This window comes from Egretta garzetta, unplaced genomic scaffold, assembly GCF_000687185.1.
Source record: "Egretta garzetta isolate BGI_Z169 unplaced genomic scaffold, ASM68718v1 scaffold25, whole genome shotgun sequence".
NCBI classification, from domain to species: Eukaryota; Metazoa; Chordata; class Aves; order Pelecaniformes; family Ardeidae; genus Egretta; species Egretta garzetta.
The window spans coordinates 2,852,513-2,862,961 of NW_009259800.1; the positions used below are offsets into that span (position 1 = coordinate 2,852,513).

General features: G+C 40.7%; 1 protein-coding gene across 1 annotated transcript in view; it reads right to left on the minus strand.

Moving 5' to 3' along the window:
* Positions 1-1,007: 1,007 nt before the first annotated feature.
* Positions 1,008-10,449, minus strand: part of PGAM5 (PGAM family member 5, mitochondrial serine/threonine protein phosphatase) — a 10,454-nt gene continuing 1,012 nt past the window's right edge. The window contains exons 2-6 of the mRNA XM_009639870.2: positions 6,426-6,604; positions 4,943-5,068; positions 3,684-3,772; positions 3,216-3,349; positions 1,008-1,708 (exon numbers count right to left, since the gene is read on the minus strand). Coding sequence (XP_009638165.1) covers positions 1,558-1,708; positions 3,216-3,349; positions 3,684-3,772; positions 4,943-5,068; positions 6,426-6,604 — 679 coding nt within the window. The 3' untranslated portion in view covers positions 1,008-1,557. The remainder of the gene's footprint in view (positions 1,709-3,215; positions 3,350-3,683; positions 3,773-4,942; positions 5,069-6,425; positions 6,605-10,449) is intronic.

The window sequence follows — 10,449 nt, forward strand, 5'->3', positions numbered from 1 at the left end:
CAACGAGATACGTCATGATGGTTTCCTCTTGCCCCAACTTGCACCACACAACGATCGTGTTTTTGTTCCCTACTAGCCCCATTTTCCTTGAAATCACGCTGCTGTAGCAGTACTGCATCGGACAAGCCATTAAACCTTGTCTCCCTAGGTTGTGTGCCACGATTATGCTTCATATAGCTCTGACAGGAGTGAGTTTAGAGTCTTACCAACATTCTTGGTGGTAAGCGAGCCTGTCAAACAAGTTGTTTATGGTTGGTTGCTGTCCTATAGCATGTGCTCTGTCACCAAGGCAGACTATGCATACAGTGAAATTTTTCAACATTCCAGGTATTACACCTAAGTTACTACACTGGTTTGGGTGCCTAGCAAACAGCCTGAAGATTAAATTGCTTCTGAGCCCTCCCCTCCAAAACGAAACCTAGCCACACACATTTTTCCTAGAAGAAGAAGTCCAGCAGTGTCAGCGCTGTACGAAGGCACCACTTGAAGCAGTCAGTCTGACGTCTGTCCTACGCCCTCAGCCTAGAAAAGCCAGCCCACAGATACTTTTTCACCATCCAGGCAACAGTAGTTTCAAGCAGCAGTGTGCTCCAGTAACTGCAGAAGCTCTGACCTCTGAAGTATTGCTACCTTGAACTCCGTGGTGTTCTCTCTCTACTCTGAAAGTGAAGTATCAGTGGTGTGTCAAGCAATGGGAGAAAGCAGAAATGAAAGATTCTACAGCTCAAAAGGTAACGGTCAGTAACTGGAAACACCTACGGAAGATTGCTGCTTTCCTTCCATCTTACTGCTACAGTCAGCTCTACCTCCTTCTTCAGATCAAGTTTTAGTTAAAGGCGTTTACGAGGCTGAGAAACATTGTTCAGAATAGCTTAAAGTACTTCCTGAGGATGGAGGAACACAAAATGTTAAGCAGCAGTTAATTCTAGCACCACAACTCCCAAGGCAAATTTGTATTTTTTTTTCTTTTTTTTTTTTTTTTTACTTTTTTAAAACCCCTCTTTGCATTATGCTTGCTTACAACCACCAGGCACAGTTTACACGAGCGTTTTGGGGGCAGAGGGGAACAACGACACACCGTAACCGTACATCCTCAACTGGTTACAAAAACTGAAGCCTTATCCCTTTGTCCTTTGAACAGCAGCATACCCTGTTTGTCACTTCTCCTGCAAAAGCTGAAACAAGCTGGCTCATCTTCAGCTTCAGCTGCAGTGCAATACAAGGCTGCTCCTTCCAGTTCCCACACCAATTGCTTTCCTGCGCAAGAAAAATATCCACAGGCGCAAACTTTGGTTACAGAAATTCAGACATTCAATCTCTTTGTATGCCACAGCTCAGCTTCGAGTTTTGGGGAAAGCTTCAGGCTTACAAAGAGTTCTTTTCTGGACTGAAAGGCAGATATGAATATGTATGAAGGAGGCAAGGGACTGAAGGATGTTTTTAAGACAGCATCACACCCCAACATTAACAGATAAAAAAAACTAGTGGTACTGTAGCTGAATGTACTAGTGCAAAGAGACTAGAGGCAGCTCCTGGGCAGCCATCAGTTTTGCTCATTCAGGTGCGCGTGATTTTATCCGGAGGCATGAAACCCGTGTCACCCAGTGTTCGAAGTGCCACTCTTCCATTCGGACGTATCACCAAGTGAGTTATGCTGCCGTTGTTAAGAGACATTCGCAGCCAGCCTTCCGGGGGGAACTGCAATGCTCTATTAAAAAAAAATAAAAATTAATAATTACTCATTCATAAACAGTTACATTAACATGCTGCTCACAGCATCACCTTCTGTTCCAGATAAGGAAACAAAATAAGGAATTCGTTGGTCATTCTGCAGTTTGCATGCAAATGCTCCCAGAGTCAGCCTTGGAAAAAATATTTTTCTGTGCAACTGACATGAAGCTGCAGGGTTGATAACTGGCCCAATGACAACAATGCACCTGCACAGCTACTTTCCATCAGCTGCAGCAAGAAAAAGTACCTTGTGCTGCTTGTAGAAACCCGCTATCTCAGCTAGTCTCCAGCTATTCTAAAATCCCTAACTGAATAGCCTCAGGAGTTCAATCAATTGTAGTAAACAGCTAGAGAAAATATGAAGCTGATTAAAATGTCTTTTGCCTCAGATACTGAGGAATAACTTGGTTTTGGCTCTACGACAGTCTTTCAGAAAGGCTAAGAAATTAAGTAACAGCCACAGTCAAGCTAGATTCAAAGGGAACGGTACATGGATGGTGTTCAGCTGTGGTATCAGATGGCCTGGAATGGAAGGCACAGAAGAGAAGTTAAAAAGAAGAGAGAAGAAACAGCAAAGAGAAAAAGTATACCGCTATTTCAGAAAAAGCCTACGTAGCAGCAAGATGATCTCGTTTGGCACAGGAAAGCATGTTCTATTTACCTGATCAATAATTTTAAGTATAGCAATTTTGAAGAGCTCTAAAGCCATCCACAGAGCAGACAGGCTGGCATTTAACTAGCTCAGCTAAATAAAGCTAACTGAAATTGTTGTAGGTATTGATCAGATTAAAGTTTAATCATCTCTGTCCTGCTCCAGACAAATTATTTTACAGACAGTGCTTCGTTGATAGGGAAGAGGAATAAAACAGACTCAGCTGACTGGATACAGAGGCAGGCAAAGATCCAGAACTGTTTTCCCTTTATGAACCACCTTGATATTAGCAGAAAGATACACGCTCCCCTCTAACCCAATACTGGATATTACTGCAAAAAACACACTAATACAACTTGAATATAATACAAAAATTTCCATTAGTAAAGAATTCCCAAAACTAATTCAATCTTTCATTATACAAGATCAAATTCATGTCACCTGAAAAAGCCACATCCAGTCAAGTGCTCTATTTGTTGTCTTTTCCAACAGTCCACAGAGGCACTGTCCCCAAATTTACCGGAACCAGAAGCATATGTTATTAAACAGACTGTTCAGAAGTACGAAAAGGTTTCAAGCCTCACTGATGTAGCCATTTTCACTTCAGAATTAGATGGGAAGTATTTTAATTTTCAGATTTGACCTCTATCCGCAAATTAATCCTGTGATGAAATGGCAGAAGCAGCTGCTCACAACGCAGGCACTGATCTCCAGCCACCTCAAACAAGTCAAATCCACACATCTCCTCGCTCAGGGGTGCCATACACCAACACTATTTCAGTAAAACTTCACCTTTTAAAGAACACAGATGAACATGCAATCCAACACGTACCTGCACACGATATAGCGGATCACATTGGCATGGCAGACAAAGATCTCATAGCTGTCTTCTTCCTGCTTTGCATCAGCTCTATGAATGAAGTTTCGAAAAGCAGCCTCAATTCGAGCTCCATCTTCGTAATACTGCTAATGGCACAGAGTTCAGAATTAAACACAGCTCAGAGCAGCACCTGCCATTGTCTGCATTTGCAGATGCGCCTTCTGAAGAGTTCCTTACAGGGATGCACACTTGAGGCTGAACTAATATTTAAGGATCGTAAGTTATTTTAACTGTTCTGTACACTTACGGGGGAGGAGAAAAGTAAGCAATTATCCAAGGTCCAAGATGAAAAGCATCACCTCAGACATTGCAAGTTATCACGACAGTCAATATAAAGTATATTAAAAAAAAACCAAACCACACACACAAAATACATACAGGAAAAAAAAAAAAAAAAAAGAACTTTAAGTAAAAAGTTACCACAGCTTCTGGTTTCCAATGAGAGACTGGAGGGTCTGGTTCTATAGGTGCTCCCTCTCTCAGGAGATCAGTACTAATTTTTTTCACTCCTGAAATATTAAATACACATTTGGAAAGGAGTTGTTACTTCACCTGCCACTGCAAACAGGCCCACAACTCTACAATCAATATGTTTTTCATACACTTTCTTTAAGGAAGTCTACCTTGCCTTCCTAAAGCCCGCTTTAGTCTATACGCTTCCTATCCTGGGGTGTGGATCTCTCCAACACAGCTGTTCTGTCAGCAGCAGGACAAAGTTTATTCCCACTGAGAACAGCCAGACCAGCTTGGCACAGCAAGTTGAGTCTTCCCAGTTTGCTGCACTTTGAAGAAATGCATTTGCAATTATGTTAATCTAAAGCTGTATGTCCCTCAATGCTTACTGCTAATTAATGTTAATGCTACATTTTTGATATTTAATATTTATGTTAATATTTTATTCTCCTACGCTGAGGACTGAAAGATGGTTGGGGGGGTTGTCTGTTTCAGGGTTTGGGGTTTTTTGTTTTGTTGGTTTGGGGGTTTTTTTGAAGCAGCACATTTAAGAAAAACACAGAATAGTTAGGAGAACTGACATTCAGCTAGTCATGCCTGAGTATCTGCTAACAGAATTACGTACAGTCAAATACCTTTAGATTCTGTATGTCTGAAGAGCAGGAGAAAAAAAAAACCAAAACAATAAACCAAAACAAAATCACCAAAAAAACCACAACCCCCCCAAAATCCAAACAAATAAAGCACCCACATTAAAAAATCCCTACACCTTTGCGAGTGTACCACATCTTACCCTGCACACAGGATAGTGCAGCTCACAAGAAGGGCCTGTGAACTGACCCAGCAAGCATCCCTATGAGAACTGGTGCTTACGATCCTCCTCCCTCCTGCGCTGTTGCCCCCTGAGACCAAGGACTGAGCCACCCTGATGGCCTGTGACAATCTGCTTTACAAAATGCGTAAGCGTAGAGCAACCAGCAGAGTTCTCCTACACAGCAGTACATACAGCAGCTAGTCGCTCTGAGGGGCAGATCCATCTTCTCTTTTTAAAGATGAAATGGAAACAAGCAGAACTGGGGTTGTTAGTTTCTTTATAAATACAGACATATTCACACAAGGCTGGAAGTTGGCTAAATAGCATCTCGACCTCAAGGACAAGCTTAGAGTTCTACTGGAAGCAGTTTTAAGGATCAGAAGACAATGAAAAATTAAGGGAAGTCACTTACCTGGGAGATGTTTGCTTATAATTTCAGTTGTTTCAGTTGCTCTAGTCATGGAGGAGTGGATAATCTGATCAAATTTTAATCCCAAACTTGCCAGCCTGTGTCCAGTCAGTTCAGCCTGCTCTCGACCTTAAAAATGATATTCATTATATGAATTGGTGACACGCATGTAAGTGCCTCACACAAACTACCAAAAAAGTTGTCCAGTAGATATAAAAGGTCTCCGTCGATGTCAGTTCTTTCCATTCGAAAAGTAATTGGAAAACATTTTTACCTGAATCAATACATATGCAGATCAAGCTAAGTCATATTTCTATCAGCAGGAAAAAAAGGTTTTATTTTAATTAATAAATAAATAAATAATAAAAACTTATTCAGAGACTTTCACTGAAGTATTCGATATCCCTGCTAGCCCCATCCCAAGGGAGCCACTTCCAATAAAAGAAAGCACTGATCCAAGCCATCTGCCACCTCTGTGTTTGGGGAGCACAGAAGAGGAGACTGTGTCAGAGCCCCTCAGACCTGACAGTGCATTTTTCAGAAAGGCAACATCATCTTGGAACAGTTAAGAACCACAGCACTTGGATATCCCAGGGAAGGCTTCATTCCATCTTTCAGGTAGGTAGGTGAAAAGACAACAGACAGTTTGAGTAACTTACCTAAAGCACAGAACGAGACAGGATTAAGATTATACTTTAAGATAGCACCTTAGTCCTGAAATTAGCCTTTCACTCCTGTTTGCACAATTTACACTAAACATTTGGCACTAGACTTCCAAAACCTCAAGCAACACCACACAAGAATAATTCTTCCCCCCTCAAAACAGTGTCGGCATGATCAAGAAAGCGTCCACTGCTTTTTAAGTACACTATTAAAATAATACTAATTAACATTTGAGACCGAGTCACAGGATCAATGAATTAAGATTAACACAGGCAGAAGTTACCCTCACTTCATGGTGACTGATTAGCAGTATTCCCAGAAACAGTGCTTAGCAGCAAAAGTGAAACGTATTTAATTATAAACAACTGAAAGGAAAGTCAGGGGTAATTTTTTTTGAATTTTAATAAATCAGCAAATTAACTAACAGAAACACAAGCCACCTTTTAAGAGAAATGTATCCTAAAGTAAAGTTAGTCATGAAGCTAAAAGCTTAGCCTTGGGGGATCATGTCAGCTAGCATGAAAATTTGCTCAAGCGACCTTAAGATAACTGGAAATTTCCTTTGTGAAGTTTCTTTACAGCTGAGTGTGTTTAGAACTCTGTAAAGCACATTTTAATGTTTGGATTTAGAGGATCAAAGATGGAAAAACCAAACTTATTCATGACATCTTTCTGCCACAAAGGATCCAGAAAGTGGATTAAGGTTTGGCAGTGACACCCAGAATAGAGTCAAGTTACTGACCGGTACTCATCAGGACAGCAGCACATAAAAAACAATTTTCTCAAAATGCAAAGTAATACTAGTAATTCTAGTAATACATACCAAGGGGGGTCAGAGTTCTGTCTTTATCAGCCCGGCCATCCAAATTATATTGAGAATGACGGATAAGGAATATGTGCCTGGTGGCTTTTGCTTTGCAGTGATCTAAGCGTGAGGCAAGTTCTTCTTCCCCAGTTTCTTCATTTTTCTTTTTGAGGTTGATAAGAGCCAGTGGTTCACGTCTAAACAAACACATTTAAAATGTCATTTTTAGATAGGGGAGACTAAAAGGCAGAGGAATTTTACAGATGGGTAGCCTTGCCTCAATTCTAAATATAGCTGCAGTACTAAAATTGACTATTTAGCCATTTATATTGCAAAACTGTGAAAGCCATAAATAAAAGCCTGTGTTCAAAAAACAGAAAGTTAATGCCGTAGGTTAAGGGGTAACCGACACAGATAAATTCGCTGTTTAGCAACAGCTACCTCTCAATTAATTCTTGGGGAAAAAAAAGCAACAAATGCAACAGAAAAGGTTAAATCCTAATGCAAACAGATGGTGTACACTAAAACATATGAAAGCTACAGTCTGCCCGGACAAGGAGATTATAAACACTAGCAGAGACTTTATATTTGCATTTCTGACGATTCAATAGTTGCTCTTGGGATTTTCACTGATTTTCAGTCACAGGTATGATGGTAGGTTTTTTGACAAGAAAAACTAATCACGAATGATACCCAGGAAAGAGAAAGAGGCGTTGACTGATTGTAAAGGAAAGAAAATGCTCCCTACCTAAAAGGCCCTGTGAGAACGCCTACAAAATTTGCACTTTATCAATGACATTTACATCAAATGACTAAAAAAAAAATCCAAACAAAAAAACCCCAACAATATCCTGGAAAGCCTCCAACTTTCTGCAGTGCACATTGAGAATTATTTTGTGCCTTAAACTAGGTCACATCAGGTCTCTCCAGTAACACTTTTTTATTTTTCAGTGTTTATTTATCATCTTTTTCCTTGCTCTCTCCCCTCAGCCACTTTATCTTTCTTCCATTTTGTCACACCACACCCTAGTCTCCCTTTCTGCATAACCACAACCTCCCTCCGGCGCATCACGCAGACTGTTGATCCAGTTCCTCGAGACGACACGGGGCACAGAGGATCTTCCGTGGCGCTAATCTGTGATCCTGGGGGAGGGAAGGGATTTCCCACTGCTGACACCAACACTGCGCTATCGCTGCCAACCCTGTCCAAATCTTCCACAGATTAGTCTTCTGGTCCCCTCTCTGCACTGATCCTCTACTCCATTAATGCAAATCCTTTTGCTATGTCTCTCTACCTCGAAGTGTAAATCCTTTCCCTTGATCTCATACCTAAAGAACAGTTAGTTAATTCATACCAGACCTCACTTCTTCCATTATTATAATTAAACTTGTCTATTTGTTTATAGATTTTTAATCAAGAATGCAATTTTTATTCAGTTTGAGACAATTTGGTCATAGAAAACTGCTGCTTCACATACCTATTTCTACAGTTCACAGCAAGACTGGCTTTAAAAAGCCCTGCATCCATTTTGCTTTAGTAAAGACATGATTTCTATTAAGCAATGAGGCTCAACACATTCCTTAAGCTGTTAAAGTTCAGCAAGGCATTAAAAAATGAAAGAATAGTCCAGTAACAAGACGATCCATTGCTATTTCATAGGATACTTCCTCTGATTCAGTAGAAACTATATTGCTGGAAAGATACATTAGGAAAACAGAAAAAATGCCTGAAAAATTCAAGCCCATTTGTAAAGTAACATAGGGATGAATTCATCCTAGGGCAGAAATGCATAAGAAATGCCGGAGTTAAAGGCCTGCCCTCTCCCTGCCAGCACCTCTGAAGCTACTCGATGGTAACACGCGCTTTGAAAAGCGACAGATGCTTTAACAAGTCAAGAGAAGATAACCAAGCTTAACAATACTTTTAATATAAGCTAGTTTTAGAAAGTTTATGAGCAGGAAAACTTTTAGTACTGCTAAGACTTAAATAGGTTCTTTAAGGCTGCTGACACTCAGAAGCTGACAAATGCAGGTTTCTGCATTCCCTTATAAAAAAAAAAAAATAAATCACCCAAGATCGTAGCTGGACAGAACTTTGCTAAAAAGCAATGGCAATGTCAAGGACCATCTTTAAACCTAACTAAAATAAAAGTATCACTTAGCCCATGACAGGCACTTTTCACCTTTCGTCCAGGAAGACCTGCACATCACTGAAACATACCAATCAGCCTGACAAATGTCTTAATTCTTGTAACATGCTTCAAAATCCAGCTATTTCTAATAAAACCATTTGCAAGAATCACTCAGAAAATATAGGAAAGTACCTGCAGCCCAGAAATTCAGACAATAATTCAAAGCTTTTTTCCTCCCCTCCCACACCAAGCTATCCAGTTAACAGAAGCTTTATTAGAACAGCTTTCCAATAAAGTATTTTACATGAATGAAACCGTATCTAGTCTTGTCCAAGAACTTAGCTGTACAATTCCTGTGCAAGTAGCACAGACCAATGCAACATCCTAGGTGTAGCATCATAGCAGATCAACAGGAAGTTTGAAAACAAGACGCTTGCATTTTTTTGTTTCAAACTTGGAAAGCCATCAGTTGTGTAGAATGGTTAAGAGTATCTGGTTATTTGCTCATGACTTGACTTCGTAAATCATTCCCTGCCCCCAAAGAGAAGCGGTCAGATGCTCCGTATATTTATAAGCCATTTAACAACTTTAAGTGTAAAGTGTTTCTGCCAGTGGCATCCGAAAATCAAAATTCAGACTTCAGCCAGCTACAGACAAAGCCATACCACACCAATGGGTAGACACCAAACAGCAGAAAACTGAAACCGATCTGTGCCGATGTATTTACATAACACACTTCCACTGTTTGCACACCTTGAAGAATGGTGACATAGTTCACTACCCTTAACTGCTGCTAAGTGTTATCTACCTGTATTTGTTCAGGCAATTGTGACAGCTACATCAGTTATAGCACAACCTCTGCCTCCTAACTTGGTGTAAAAAAAAAAAAAAAAAAAGGTAAAAAAAAAAAAGTTTCACCGGTCTGGAAGTATTCTAGAATCCCTGAAGAAAATCAACATTTAGCAGAACCAGAAAGGCCACAACTGCAGTTGAACAAGTAGCTTTGGTACCTCCCTCAATGGGACTGTGTAACCAGGTAAAACCTTATTTAATGAAATGTTTTGGTTTTTTTTTTTTAATTAGGGTGTATGTAGCCCTACTTATATGAACATCTGATTCTGTAGCATCTTAAAAGGCAAAATGTGATACATTATACAATAAAAATCTGTTTGTGCTTAAGTTTGGATTTACTATGATTAAAGTGGAGCCTGACATCAGTCTCCCTGGGGAGATAATTCTACCAGACAGAAGCTAAATAAGCCAAAGCTGAATATAGATATTTGTGCATTCTAGTTAAAGAATCAGAAAAAATGCAGTTACCCCTTGGGTATTCCAACACTAGAAAGAACACAACTAAGTTAGGTTCAAGATGTTACCTTTACAAGGATTTAAGAACACCGACTTGCAGTTTCGTGGTCAACGTTAAGTAGCAGGCCTAATACACACCTGGCACATCCACAAGGGTGCTGTTATTAAACAGCAAAATCTTGGTGTAGGCATAAAGCAATATAGAGATATGGTTATCACCATGTTAAAAAAAAAGCACAGGCATGGCTTCCACGCAGCGCTTTACATTTATCACAGACCTCAGGCTCTGCAACCTCACCGGGTGAAAGCATCGGAATAAAGGGACCCGCACGTCCTTAGCGAGGGGAAAGCCCCTGAACCAAACGGAAACATGGTGAGGGCATCCCTTCAGGGTACCCCGGTGCTCCCGAGTTTCAAGAATAATCAAGAATAATGGAAGAATTTCAACCATATTCAGCTTGTAACCGTTAACCACGTAAAATTTCACCTGGAAACGAGCCCTGCGGACTCTCGACGCCGGGGCGCCGGGGTGCTGGGGTGCTCTGCCCCCCGGGGCTGCGCCCCCGCGGGTCGCGGAGCGGCGGGAGGGTTCGGGGGCTCCC